This window comes from Buteo buteo, chromosome 3 (genome assembly GCF_964188355.1).
Source record: "Buteo buteo chromosome 3, bButBut1.hap1.1, whole genome shotgun sequence".
NCBI classification, from domain to species: domain Eukaryota; kingdom Metazoa; phylum Chordata; class Aves; order Accipitriformes; family Accipitridae; genus Buteo; species Buteo buteo.
Window position 1 is genome coordinate 63004098 of NC_134173.1, and position 15642 is coordinate 63019739.

Here is a 15642-nt window from a genome sequence, read left to right on the forward strand (position 1 = left end):
ATGAATAGGCCATATTATATTAGGGTTGTTAGCAAGTGTTAAAAAATTATCCTTAGCAGATGTCCCTTATGACCTAAATATATCGCACAAAGAACATGCCTGTCTTGTTTTCTAAAAAAGTTTTAAGAAATCTTTCCATTTCTATTATTGACTAAAACTCCACAATGCTGCACGTTGGCTATAAATATGTGCATCGAGGATTTATCACACTAAACCTACAAAAACGTACGGGTATTTTCCTGAAGAGTAAACAATCTATTTTAATGTGTATTTTTCTACTGCATGAATTTACACTGAACTGAAGCATGTAATCCAATAAAAGAAATCAAACTGTGTATTCAGCAAACACTGAAACAAAAGACAAGCTGCATACTACAGCAACTTCTCGACCAACGCACCACAAACCAAAATATAGTAAATGTCTTGAAGTTAGATGGGTGAGAACAACCTTATCTGTGATAAATACATTTTGTAGATACAATTGATAAGGAGTTACATAAATTTAAGCTACTAAACACTATTACATATGCAGCTATGCACAGCCTGCTCATCTTCAGTAGAGCTTTAACGAAGTTTTTATTGCCTCAAATTTTGCTGTTAAGATTCTATACACTGGCTTACCAGTCTACAGTTAAATGCAAGATTTGCTCATTTTGAGCTTTCTCAGTTTCTCCATATATTTTTGACTGCACCACTGGATTTAACAACATATATTAATCATAAACAAATAATGCTAAAATATAGATCTAAACTTAAACTCTACTAAGGATTTTTCTCTTTTCAATCACAGACTAGTATTTCTCTAGAAAATCTTTTAAGTTTAGTAACCTTTGTGAATCAATTTCTTATCCCTTCAACTCCACTGCTGCAGTAGGTGTCCTGTTAGCAAAATGGATTTCAAGTCCCTTCCTCAAGTATTCAATTCGATATTCAGTACTGAACCGTGGGCCAGTAACACATTTCTGTCTATCCATCAATAAAATAAATATGAACACTATAAACAAAAAAAAGGTGCGACTTGGGTAATGTGTTCTATACCTTGAATATGTATAATTTTCTTCTAGAAGAGAATAATGCTACATAATTTTTCCAGACTATGCATTTGAGAAATCCATAAAACATTATGGAGCAAGAAACAAGAACCAAAAATATTTTTCATAATTTACTACTACTACTTATTTCAATCAGTTTCTATTACTTTTCACCCAGATGTATTGATTTGAGTTGTTGTTCTGTAGAACTATAGGCATTTCCTTCATTTTGGCTCTCAGAAAAAAATATTAGCACATGGGCTTTGTTCATTTTGCCATGCTTTTCTTCAGCTCCCTCAAGTTTATTGCAGCATTCTTCGGGGAAGGAAATGGCTAAATACTTGCATTAGCAAAAAAGGAAAGGAGGGGGAATGGAAAGAGGTAATAAGAAGGTGTTAAAAGAGCCCTCTCTTCCTCTTGGTCCAGTCACACTAGAAGTGTTACCAAAAGAACAAACAAGCATAGAGTCAAAATATCTGTCCAAAGCTACGGGGGAAACACAGGGACCACAAGCAATCAGTCTCTAAAGAAAGGACATGCTACAGACCAAAAGAACACACACAAAAAGCACAGAGTGATCGATCCAGGCAGCCCAATGGAAATGTCCACTCCTGTAGTATGTTGTCTAAGACTGAAGACTCATAACCAAGGATAAAGAAGTAGAAAGTTTTTTTACCAGAAATGACAACACTGTCTTTACACAGTCTGGGCTTCCTTCTGGATGAAGCTCTACTTCCTCCAAACACAGAGGTGGCCTAAAGCTTCTACTTTTCTAACCTGTAGGCACCCAAGAAGACACCTACCTCAGCTGGGTAAGATGAATACAGGATCTACCAGGATGTCTACTATATGTTCTAGCCATTGCCTGAAAAAACTCCTTTTCCTTAAAATACTAATGGTTATATCCATACTTTACTCCTGAATTGTGGTACAGCAAAATTCAAATGCTCAGTAAATGATAGAGTACATGGGGGGGGGGGGGGGGGGGGGGGGGGGGGGGGAACGGACGGACAATAATAACAAACAGCACATTTAATCTTTGCCATATGTTCATAGCAATATCGTTTCAGAAACTAATCTGTAGTAGAGAAGCTAAAAGAATTACTTGGGAGACTCTGCTTTTAATAGGAACTAGCACATTAGATATTGTTTACCATAATATTTCCAGAAGTTAATGATAAAATATAAACACAAGGTCATTTGCATCTGTGTGATTTCAAGTGTGGGGGAATATAAAATATTTTCATATTTCAGAGTTCTTGCATATTCCCAAAACTGAACAAATAATATATTAAATGAATCTGTAAAAATCAAATAACCTTCAGATTTTTTGTAACTCATCAAAAATTGTTTTAAAAAAACTTTTGAGTACTCAGGGTAAATAACCTGTGCATTTTCTCTCCCCTAATAAACAGTAAGCATAAGGCTTAATGTTTTCACATCACTATCACAAACTACATTACAGGCATCAAATTCACAGATTTATGCCTGAAATCAAAGAACAGATATTAAACACCTGAATATTCTTTTATTATATAATTGGTTATCCTCTTCTGTGCACTTTACTGTCTTTAGTCAGAGTTGAGCTGATTACATTAGAAAGAAAAATCAAACTCAGAATAGCTCACTTGTAATATTTTACCTAAATTGCAGAAAATAAAAAAAAACACAAATTGGGCTTTCGTATTGCTGATTACATAAAATTGAATGAGTTTCTGCAAGTGTTACAGAACTACATGAAATATCCATATAGCAAACTAAATGATTGTATATCATGATTATAAATAAAGAATACAGTTAAGGTAGAACACAAACCATGAAGTAAAAGTCTCCTGGCTACAAGTTCAAAACTTGCATATAGTAAAATGGTTGAAAGCAAAACTGAGCTCAATACAGTCTTCCAGCTCCTTCTAATGCTGCTAAAAGATAGTTACATACAGCAAACTACCTATCACTTAAAAATAAATGCTTCTCTGACTTCATTTTTAGGATTGCTAAATGATTATTCTTAAGCATAACTTTCAGTTAAGTTCAGCATGAAAGTTTATTAGATATGTTAATATCCATTGCAATTGTGGATTGTTTAAAAAAAACAAAAAAATAAACTATGATTGAATTTTTCAGCATCTAGGCAGACAGAATTTTTTTATGTTTAAAACTACTCAAGGAAAAATGCCATTAAATATGTTTTCTTAAAAAAAAAATACAAGATTGTACAGTGTTTCTGCATTTAAAAGCAAATTACAGTAAATTCTTTTGCAGCAAAATCTTAATGGAACTGGATTTAAATAAAAGTTTAATATGCTTGGTGCTTTAAAGAACAAAATTATTTCTCTTTTTTGATTCAAAATTAGATGTTGAACAAAAGGATTTACCTACCACTTTAAAGCATTGCCTCTACAGTAATTAAAAAAAAAATGCAATAAACAAAGCATTTCAGGCAATACTATCAGAAAAGGAAAAGTTTACGTGCAGTTTTTAAGTCTACACAGTCCAGCAGTATAAACCTACTTAAATAAGCTAAGAAGATCCATCACAAGTGCTATCTCCTCTTTCTTAGTTACACGTGGTAGAATTAGGAAGTGAAGAAGAGAACCTGCAAAACAAGAAAGCTCCCGTTCTGCTTTTAGGACACATGCACACACACAAAAGCCTCTGAATCAAATTCTAGCAATCTATATAGCTCCTTAGAACTCGCAGCACATTTAGGCTGGATTAAGACACGAAAAAACACTGAGTCAGTGGAGCTGCATCTAATGCGATGCACTTCGCAACGTGTTTTCGGGATTCATTGGTATAACAGATGATATGACCCTTATCAGACGGCAGGAACTTTGATCCCTCTCCTGCCTGCAAGCCCCAGGTCTCCTGGCTCGGAGCGCAGCCCAGCCGGGCGGCTGGTGCGCTGGGCAGGAGTGCCCTCTAACGGGGGCTCCGCCGGGACCGCCGGCTCCCACGCTGCTCGCAGCCCACAGCCCCACGGAAGGGAGCTCCAAAATCCAGACGAGGACACGGACGCGTACTCGTCACGTTCCCCCGCTGTACTTACGGTAATTAAAAGCACTTTTTCTTGGGACTCGTTACAAAAACACGCTCTGGGGTATGCTGCTTTAGCTGATGCAGACGAGTCCACGTATCCGCACGTACAGGGCACTTTAGACCGTGCCCTGAAAAGTAGCCTCTTAGCTGAATTTCTTCTTCTTTGCCCAATAAAGACAAAAGCCTCCAGTAGAGATAAGTCGGCACGGTATAAAAACTTACGCAAAACGTTTAACATGCTGCATGCCTGCTACTCCACTGAACCATTACAATTACGCGAACAGTGTCAATATTAGTTTCCTTTTAGGAAACAAATCAAGAACTCGCACTCAGTGACAGGTAAAGTATCAAATAACTCAGGTGTGATTAGCAGCTTTATTAAAGAACCTTGATTATACGATACATCTTATTACATGGCAATTAAGCACACCTAATAACCAACCTCTCTGTCAATCAGTATAATCCAGTATCAATTCTGGCAACCCACAAAAAAAAATCCACAATATGGAAGACTAGATGAGACTGTTTTGCGTGTTTAACAACTGACCATCCACCCTCTGTCATAATCACCTGAATTCCTTATGTAAATTAATCCTTACCAAGCCTACAGACTATTTCATGAGTTCTTTACACCCAAATGATAAAGGAAAAAATCCAACTTAAAATTCAATAACCTTTTTACATAGAGCACAAAGTGAAACTTCATAAATGCATGCACAAACCTGATGGGCTTTTGCCAGAACTTAGTAATTGAAAAGTCAACATTTACATAGTATAGCTTTCCTCCTAAATTACTATAGGAACTTACAAAAAACACGGTTGAGGAATTCAGATAAATGCTCTACAACTGCAGCCAGAACCAAGGCTGTAATTTAGGAGCTTTTGGGTCATCTGTTCCTGTCCTTAGTGAAATAAAAACTTAAATTTCATATAACTGTATGTCTTCATTTCATAAACATTCAATTTTCTTACAGTAAAAGACAATACAAGAACTTCTCTTTTTGCCAACTGTTATACCTAAAGAGAATAAACCTAAACAAAACAAACAGAAAAAAAATTGTCAGCTAAAATTGCATCTGCCTGTTCAGAGCACAGTTACAGCATGCTCAAGTTCTGTCCTGCAACAATGTAAGAGAAATAAGAGATATGACTACAATGACAAACCTTTGAGTTACAATACTAGCAGATTTAAAATGGGAATAACTGGAAGTTGTTTTCACAAGAAAAACTGACAAAATTTAGCCTTGACAGAAGCCTTTAGAGAAAGCAGATGGATCAACACAGCTAGAGGGCTGTGATTTAATGACATCAGGACTTCTACAGCAATACTAGCAAAAGAAATCAACCTTCACAGAGTCTATTTGGTCCCTATAGGTATATACATACTGTCTGGGAGAGTCTAGTTTGACCATACAGGAGTTTCAAGAACCTTAAGGGTTCATACTACCTCTCTGGTTGTATTCACAAGGCTGTTTGTGGAGCTACACTATTAACTTCATAAAAGAAAAAAAACCCAAAACTCTAGAAGACAGTACCCTTTTTTATTAAGATGCTTTTTAAAAAGGCAAAACAGTCCACCAAACACCATCACACCTAGGCACTGAGACACAGTATGCTGGAAGGCATAGGAGCTCATGTGACTTCGGTCTTGAAGCCCCTATAATGTCAAACCGGTGTAGCAAACCACAGGCTTCACTTCAAGAAATGCAACCTCAAGAACAAGTCCTCCAATAAAACAGGAGGGGCCTTAACACAGCCAACACTCACTGCATTCTCACTGCAGTAGGCAACAGTTCAACCCCACGCATTCAGTTCATTGCTCTATCTTAAATTAACTTTTCTAAGCATGTTCCTTTTAGCTACCTGAAGCCCTCTGCTTCTGCAAGGATCACGTATCGCAGGTCACTGTACTGGCAACACTGGAGGTAAGGCTCAGCGGTATGAACTGCTGCTACCCCTAGCCAATTAAAACCCTGAAGAAGTACTATATAAGAGCTATGACACATTTTTCCATATGCAACTTCATTCATTTGACACTAAGTAGAAGCCACAAACAAAGAAAATGATAAGTGTTTTTGTGGAAATGTTGCATTATGTTATTTCTAGTTGTTACTAACTGATGATACAACAATATACAACCTACAGCACAGAAGAATACAGGTACTAGCATCTTTAATCATCTAGATACTTCTAACCTGAAAACCGAAAAACAAAATTAACCTTCTCAGGTAACAAAGTAAAAATCATGTTGGGGGTGGGGGAGGGGAGAAGGCAGCATCACCTTTTCATCCATAGCATTTCAGAGGGAATCTAATGAAAACTCTGCATAGTTATAAAAGAAGAAAAAGTTACAACCTTCTAGAACTTATTTTTATGTATAATCATATAACTGTCTTGAAGCTTCTATTGGCATAATTACCACAGCACTTAATTTATTATCTCAGCTTTGTAGTAAGGTACTAAAATCTATCAAGTTGAAATAAAATCTGTTTCAAAATACCTTATCAAAATAATGTCTCACAAGATCTATAATGAATTACAAGATGTATACTACATTTCTAACTGTTGCTTTCCATGAAAGGAATATAAATTTCCTTTAAACAGGGAGAAGAGCTACTCAACGACTAGCACTGAAGATAAAAACAATGAAGTGCAAAGGATTGAACTTAACATGTCGCTTAGAGACACAATTTATAGTCAAGAATAATACATTTATTTCTTAGGAAGAAAATACACCTCATGCATTACACCTTTTTTGTAAACTTTAGCTGAAAGAAAGTAAAACTATGCTCAGACAAAAGTTTAGAAGTGCCCTGAAGTGAAAGTAATTCTCAGAAAACTACCCTCACAAAGACAAGCTGAGATACTGACTGTATCATTTCACAGAAGTGCCCAAGCCAAAAATCCTCAGAGCAGAAATCTGATTTTCCCTAAACAATAGTTGAATCCATGGGGGGGGGAGGGGGTGGGGTGTGGAACACAGTATTAGGGGTTGTACGTGTAAATAACTGAAAAATATCTCCTTAAAGATCTGTGTTTTGAGAAATAAATTCAATACCTACCAGGATTTAAGTGCACTAGTAATAAGGAAACAGTTATCTGAAAAGTAAATGCCTGACCAAAACTACAGAGTGCAGCCCCAAAATATCAAACATTCGGGTTGAAGCATCTTTTGCTGAAGACACAACAACATACCCATCCTGCAATTTTCCTCCATTAGCTCACATATCATCAACTAAACTTCACCTATAGATTTCTAACACAGAGAGCTGGGTTGAACCCTCCCACCTCCTCCAAAAATCTTGTGCTGCAGCAGGCCAACCTAAGTGTTTTAGACTTCCCTGATGGGAAAATCTTAAAAAAAAAAAAATTACACTTTGTAAAAAGAATCATAGGAAGATGACACTGCAGGAGAAACTTTCTAAGATGAAAACCACCTGTGGATTCATAAATGGTAGACAGTCCTCCCAGATTTGTAACAACAATTACTGAAAACTAAAAAAACCTCTCCTGTTTTCTCTAATTTCTAGAAATAGTCCAATTCAAACTGCACTAAAAAAATGTTCTTGCCCTAGAAGAACAAGTTTGGGTATTTTTTTTTTAAAATCAAAAATTTCATTTTTGAAGGAATTCTGTTGCATCAAATAGTCAAAACTTAGTATTATCTCAGGCATTAGCAGGAAGAGACAAAATGGCACCATAACAAAAGCATATATAAGCATATCTGAAGAAATGGTTGCTGTTGCTAAAAAGTTAGAAATATATCTTTATCAAACTGATTCTTAAAATGTCATGCATACCTATTTCAAGTTCAAATTAAGGATATTTTCTTAGCACCCCAAAAAATGTGTTTTATATTAGATTTGCTCAGTTTAAAAGAGGAAAACATTAGCTTAAATGTGTCTTGCCAATTATCCAACAGTTTGTTTGCTCAAATATCACCCTCCTGTACACAAGCTCTGTTCTTTTAACAACAATCACCTCAAGACCACAAGGCAAATGAGAATTTTTTAGGTGACCTGTTTCTAGAGCTGCTGCAAAAAGATACAGAAGAAATTATTTTTTGGGTGCATTCATTCAATTCTCAGCATAGCACATTAGGAGTTTGCAAACAGATAACCACATCATGGTTGCTCCCTGTTTCCTCCCCTCAGGAGAAGGGCAGCTGGGGTAGTGTGGTCCCTCAGCCAGTGCAACAGTCCCTACATTAACATAAGATCAAGTATGACCAAAGTCCGCTAAGAAATGCTTTCTGCAAGCCCAGAAACTTGGAATCTCAATAGGATTGTTCCTATTCCCTAATCTTACACTGGGGGGGGGGGGGGAACAAAACAAGAAAAAAACCTGCACCAAACACTAAGGAAGAAGAAAAAGACAATAAAATGTTATTGTGACCAAAGAAAACAACGCTGACTATCATCCTGGGTGATGGAGGCACTGACGTTCTAAGACCCTTCTACTTTCCTTCCGTATCTCTGGGCCTGAATTTGTGCAAATAAATAAAGCCAGTTATGCTACTGATGTAACATAGAAGTCTTGGGCAGAGGGAGGTGCCCTGTTTGGTTTGGGTTTTAGCATCCTGGATTTTAAGGTTCTGGCATATAACAAGAGGCTTCTCTGCTGGAGTATCTGTATCTAGAAGAAAAAAGAAACTTTTGAAAATCTGGCAGGATGCTTGCGTAAGGAAACACAGCTCCAGGGAAAACAAACAAGGAGTATCTATAAAACGATTGTTTTTCACATTGGCAAGACAGAAGACAACTCTATATAGAGCCTGAAAAGGTACCTAACATTCAAACTGGCAACCTCAACAGCCATTTTGTTTGGGTTTTCATCTTTCCTAGCCTCTATCACACAGGTCAAAGGGCTGAACAGGCCCTAAGTAAAGGGAATACAGAATGAACATGAGTGCTGTGTGCTTCCTGAATGGTTCAGCCTATTTAACTGTATTTCACTGAGAAGAATACAGAGAGAACCTCTCTGTGACCCATACGGTAGAGGCTAGGGAAGATGAAAAACCAATACAAAATGGCTCTTGAGGTTGGCTTATAGGGTTCAGCACAGGCAAGCTCCCTGACCTGGCTCCAAATTCCCTACCACTGCTAGAGGCATGCATCAGCGTCACTGTGATAGGTTCACTTTCCACTCTGGCTAGAGTTTGCTCTTCTTTCTGTGCCTGCAGCATGAGAACAGGAGGTTGACAAGCTAAGACATCCAGGTGAGGGAAGCTCCACAAGCATTGCCTTTTGCACCTTGCTTAATGCCAGGATTATTGCCTACTTGCTAAAAAGCGAAAAAGAAAGACTGGTAACAAGAGTCACTTGCTTGGAATGAAGCTTCTCCCAAGCAGGAACAGTTTAACCTTGCATACCAGATCACAGGCTTACAGCTTCAGCATGGTAGTCATCATATGGTGAGATGAATTCATCTCTGAAACTAAGAAGTTTATTTCACTCCTTGCTTGCCTATCAGCTACATGGAAATAATTCAGCCATTCTCTACAGAAAAAAAACTGAAGCATGGGCTCCAATTAAAAATTTAGATTACTCTAATCCTTTGAAGAACTCCAGAAGAGAAGGAATCTTTAAAACATCTTTTAGGCTTTAATAAAATACAGTTTTGAGTCAAGCACCATATTAATGTAGGCCAATTAAGATCCCCTTGTGTTTTGCTGCCTTTTTTTTTTTGTTTTAAATATAGCAAATTGTATAATCCCACAACAGAAGCAACAAACAGCTAAGAAACCTTACCAAGTTGCAAAGAACTCTTAAAACCATCTCTGTTTTAAAGGCAGGGTCCGACATTCTTTTGTAATAAGATAAAAGATTAATTTAATAATATCTAATCTCATTATAAGCAAGAAAAAGCAGTTTATACTTAAAGATTGAGTAATCTTGCTGAAACTGAATTATCAAAATTAGATAGAAACAAGCTTCCAACCGCAACTACTCTGACTATATTGTCTCTTCAGTTACTCTTGAAGTTAAACTCTCTTTAAGCCCTAACAAAGAAGTGTTTCTGCTAGTATCATTAAATACACACACACAGAAATATATAACCAAGATTAGAATTGTAAGCCTTTTGAGTTTACTTTATAAATTTTATACCATTCTGTGTCGAGCCAATTAATTATACTGACTTACAGCGGCAATAACAAAACATTACTAGGACCAGCAAGGAAACACCGAGACACGTAGAAACCACTGATGCTACCTCTAGCTCACTCGGAAAAGCAAAAGTATCACCCAGATTTCAAGTTAACCAGTGCCTCTTAAACTTAAAAAGCTCTGCTCTCCAGGCTTTCAAAGAGTATTTAACACATACAAATAAATCCACAGAGAGGCAATCTATATGCCTGACTACATAAATGTGCATGTATATATACATACACATATACGCACACAGCCATTTTCATAAAAAACTTTAAAGTCTATACGAACTACAGACTGGCAACTTACGTAACTTCCTGTGTGGACAGTCTTATTCCAAAATAAGAGTGTCCATATAATACAGTATTTATCCCTATAATTTTCCTTACACAGACAAGATTTCAGCTGGATATGCAGGATGGCATTGCAAGTAACCCACTGATACCTCAAGTCAAATAAAAACACTCTCTGATCACATACAAGCTTCTGGTCACTTGGGGGGGGGGGTGGGGGGGGAATCCTTTTTTGCACGTATGGATTTTTTTCTTTTTTTTACTTAAAGTTTTGCAAAACTGTAACCATTACCTTCATCGAAGTCTGCATCATCTTCTGTATGCTGAGGGAAAGGGAAGCAATTTGTAATTTCAAGTCTGTCGTCCACCACAAGACCCAGCAGCACTCCCTGGACCACTTCATTGCCCTGTCCTTCTTCTTGGTAATGTTTAATGATCTTTAACACAACCTACAACACAAAGACAAGAAAGCCATGTTATATAATGGGGTTTTTTAATCCTCAAACTATATATTTGGGATTTTTAAATTGTTGAGTTGTTGCATAAATTAGAGCTGCAAACCATGTGAGCTACTGGCTTAAACACCAGCAATTTTAATACAGGTTGAAGAACTGGAGGCCATCCTAATATTACAGGTGAATAAAAAAGACCATTAAATGAATGGTCAAAATGCAGTTTTAAACCAATTTTCTGAAACATCCTTCTAAAATGAAATATTGATCTTTTTTACTTTACCTTGTTACTGTAACTGTTAAAAGCTATCTTGCAGGGGCAATAAGCTCCCTCCTGAGGGAAACACTGCACAAGAAACTATCAAAACACCTTGAAAGTAACTGCAGAAACTGGTAGGAATTTTTTAAAAGGCACAAAATGCATCAAATTTCAGTTGCATTAACCTTCAAAATTACACCCCATTGCAGTTTTACTTTAGATGATAATGTAATTTATATTTTTGTAAACTATGTGTCATAGGATATTCAAGAATAAGGAATGATAAAAGAAAGAAAAAAAAAGGAGCACAAATTACTCATCATCTTTTTAATACAATTCTCACTTCCTTCCCTAAATCTGAACTCTACAATGAATAGTTCTCAAGAGATGATACTGTAAATTGGAACAGTATGAGCAAAACCACTCAAAAATAGTCAATCATTCGCTAGAAAAGCTTTCACTTAAGTAAAATTTTATGCTTAACAACAAGAACCAGAACAAGATAAGACACTAACCACAAACACAGAACTGAAAGAACTTATGCTTTGTCCAGCATAAGTGGGTTTTACTTCACTAAACCCTAATCCATCCAAGCAAAATACAACAGAAAATGCCTGATGACTATGTTGTCATTAAAGCAATACTACTTTAATGTCTGTTGGCAAACAGGCTAATCTAATGGATTTCAGCTCAACCACGCCAAGAACAGATTTTGTACAAATACTGGTATTTAGTGAACATTCAGGAGGGGGGGGGGTAAGGCAGTTAAGCTCACATTTATACTTCAGGAACATATATTTTTCCCTAGCTTTCTCCTTGGTTGTTTAGCAGAACTTTATGTCACAATTTTAAAAACACCATTAATGAATTAAAGCACCACAAATAGCTTAAATGGAAGAAAAAGGTGACTAGAAAAGAAATTATTTACAAATACATTGCCCTCTTGGGGTAAAATGGGAAAACAAGAGCTTCATATACAGCCTGCTTTGGGGAGGTGGGGGGAGAATGGAAAAGAAATACCTTTTTCCAACTAAGTTGGATATAAGTGTCAAACAGGACTAACACCCCCTGGCTCCTTGTTTATTCACAATATCACTCACTTGTGCTTTCTCTTGCATCTAGATAGACTTGCATTGAAGCTTCTCAACCACAGGTAGGTAACGCTGTTTCACCCCAATACACATTTATATCTATCCCTCAAGTCCTTTGAATCCATACCTTTTTATCCAATTTGTTAAAACAGGTCTACAGAGCACAAAGAGATACTTCAGTTATATAAATCTCATTTCATGGGAAAATGGGAAGGAAATTAAGATCAGTGGGCAGTGAAGTAGAATTTAACAGTGCTGAAAGCAGTACAGCAAACACCTGTTCGAGATCACCTGGATGTAGAAGATGAATGCCTCCTACCGAAGAGCCAGCATATAAATAATATTGAACTTGCATTTAGAGTAAAGTTAAGATTTATCATATATTTGCCATAAGCCCCGTTTTCCACAGTCAAGGAATCCTTAACTAAGTGGACAGATTACAGCACAGCAGGCTCTCTGCCTACTATAAAATATAACTACTCTCACCATCTTGACAATCTTATAAGCTTCACCTTTTCTGGTATTTTTCTGCTCATTTGCTCTTGAGTTTTCTATGCATACTGACTGTCCCTGTTACTGTGAATCCTGTTTGCCTGTCTGATTCCATTCCAGGAGCATTTGTGATACGGTGCCAATTTTATCACAGCATTTCTGATGATAATTGCTCACAGAAAGCAGCAGCAAATGAAAAGAGCATGGGCTGTCACAGAGTATCACTGATTTTTCAGGGAGATAGAACTAGGAGTTCAAAACTCTTAAATGCTAACCAGATACCCCAATACACAATGAAGTTATTACATGAGGCTGCAGTTTTCAATCTCCAGCCTGAAGACCACAGCAGATATTATCCAGGGAGATAGAGACCCCATATTAGGCCTACCTGCAAGCTTGTTTTCTAACGGAGTCTGAGAAAGGTAGCAGAGAGGGTCACGAACTCACTAATTTAAATTTCACACCCACTAGCAAGCTGCAGAAGTTCAGGTTTATGACTGCACTGGAAAACACATTAGCTACTGAAATAATTTATAAAAAGATAAATAAACAAGTCTGAGAAATGCATCCAGTGACACATGATTCTTGTTTTCATTTTGTTCTTTGTTCTGGAGAGCTTTATTTAGCACATAAGACACAAGTCTCTAGTATAGCAGGCTCTTAAACTTGGATTGAAAAACCTGCCATCAAAATACTACCATATGACCAAGAGGCAAACATTGCACTGGAACTTGTGTTTCAGTACTAAAACCAGATCATCAAGTGTAAAGTAGAACTATTTGTTTAGTGATAACAAAACCAGTTTCAAACATTAAAAATGTTGTTTCCATTTGTTTGCCAGTCTAGATACAGCAGGATGAGCTGATCACTATACAAACAACAATGCCATGAGATGTTATGTTTATGCAGCATCAGAACAGAATCAGAATAGTTTTATTGGTCTGAAAATAAATGTAAGAAGTGTTAATATAAATAATGCAAGTAACACAACACAACTGAGAAATACAAATCAATTTTTCCAAATGCTTTTTTTTTTCTGTGTCAATCTAAACGAACACAAGTATAACCCATCTTTCCTCCAATGCCAATTCACTGTCCAACACTACTTACAATTCCCATCCACCTATTCATCTAAGAGATACTGCCTCTTTGTACAAACTATAATTATTTTTAAATACCCTTAGACCCTTCACTGCTATACCACTGCTATGTGAATTTAACAGTAACTAAACCATATTTCAACTGTTACTGTTATTTAAGCAATGCAGCTGGTCAACCAGGAAACGCTGTGTACTCAAGTAGAAAATGTATCAAGTAATTTGACTTGCTGTTTAAAAAAAAAAATCAGATTTCTAAATTCTGATACCTCTGAACACACAAGTCAATAATCATATGCAGCTTCGTTTAGTAAACACAATTAGTACCTAAGAAACATTCAGGTACACAAAGACTCTTTAGAAAATGATATACAAATAACTCCTAAATAAAACTCAAGAGTCCCCCAGCCTTGTAAATTTAGTGTTCAAAATACCAAAGCAATTTAATCACTTGGAGTAGCCACTTGTCAGATTTTAATGGCCATTAATCCTCAATTAACAAAAAAAAAAAAAAAAAAAAATAGCTTGCCGTTCAGCAGTGCTTCTAATCTTCAGATCTTCAAAGCACTGCTCAAACATTAAGAATGAAGTCATACTACAAAAAAGAACCATTCTGAAACTATTAAAAACTTCAAAGATACATATATTAACTGTAGGAGTATATGCCGAATTTTAACTTTGGCTACATCCTGACATCACAATTGCTAATTTCGTAAGTTTGTATCTCATTACATAAATACCTATAACATGAACGGCCAGCTGAAGTATCGTAAGCCTTTGGGGGGTCCTGGGAAGATTCCACTGTAAGGACATGAATATGACCAAGATGCACATTTCTGTATTTCTCTAAAGAGAGACAACAGCAAATCAAAGCACTGAAGATTCATGTATGATTGTGTTCCAGAGAGCTGACAGTAACCACATTGAAACCAGATTTCCAGTACCTGTGCTGTGTCTTACAAATGCACTATCAAACAAGAGAGAGCTTCTGTTAGCCTGCTGGATACATGATGTAACAAGCTGATCTACAGTCTTAAATCAAGTATTTAAATCTTTTTGAATGCTTAACATTTTTTCCCACCCAAGACAGCTTTGTCGGCACCACCCGTAGCACCAACTGCCAGCATCTGGGGAGAGGATGGGGATGGAGTGTAAATAACACTGTGTTATGGAGCTGTTTTCAAGCCAACCATAACCAACATGGGCATCAGATGGGGAACGTGCCACAACACCCACATACTCTCAATATTTAACACTAGTGAAACTCCGATCAATATTTGGCTTGGCAAAAGAGTCTTGAAAACTATTACCACTAATAGCATCTGATATACTTAGAACACATCCATATCACATATGGAGCCTTCTCCATATGACTTCTTAAAACTCAAACTATGAACTTTTACATTTAAGCATTACAGTATGAGCATTTATATTTAAAATCCTAGCACAGACAAAGTTGAAGAGAGAATCGTTAATGTATTTTTGTAAATGGATAGATGTCAACTATCACGACTAACAACAATTTATGTAATATAGTTTGAATTGTGCTAAAATCAGAGATGCCTAAAATTCAGATGTCTACCTGACATACATAAAATGCATATATGGTACCACTGGAAAAAGACAGTTAGTTCCCCTGTTTAATAATATCCAGATGAAGACATACCAAGTTTTATACTAATTTAGTGGCCCTGCCTGTTTCCCCAGCACACACTACACCAAAAGCAAATCTACAACCT

At 36.6% G+C, this 15642-nt stretch overlaps 1 protein-coding gene across 1 annotated transcript in view; it reads right to left on the minus strand.

Moving 5' to 3' along the window:
- EIF3H (eukaryotic translation initiation factor 3 subunit H) overlaps positions 1 to 15642 on the minus strand; it is an 88351-nt gene that overhangs the window by 55710 nt on the left and 16999 nt on the right. Inside the window, exon 2 of the mRNA XM_075023842.1 lies at positions 10805 to 10961. Within this exon, the coding sequence (XP_074879943.1) occupies positions 10805 to 10961 (157 nt within the window). The remainder of the gene's footprint in view (positions 1 to 10804; positions 10962 to 15642) is intronic.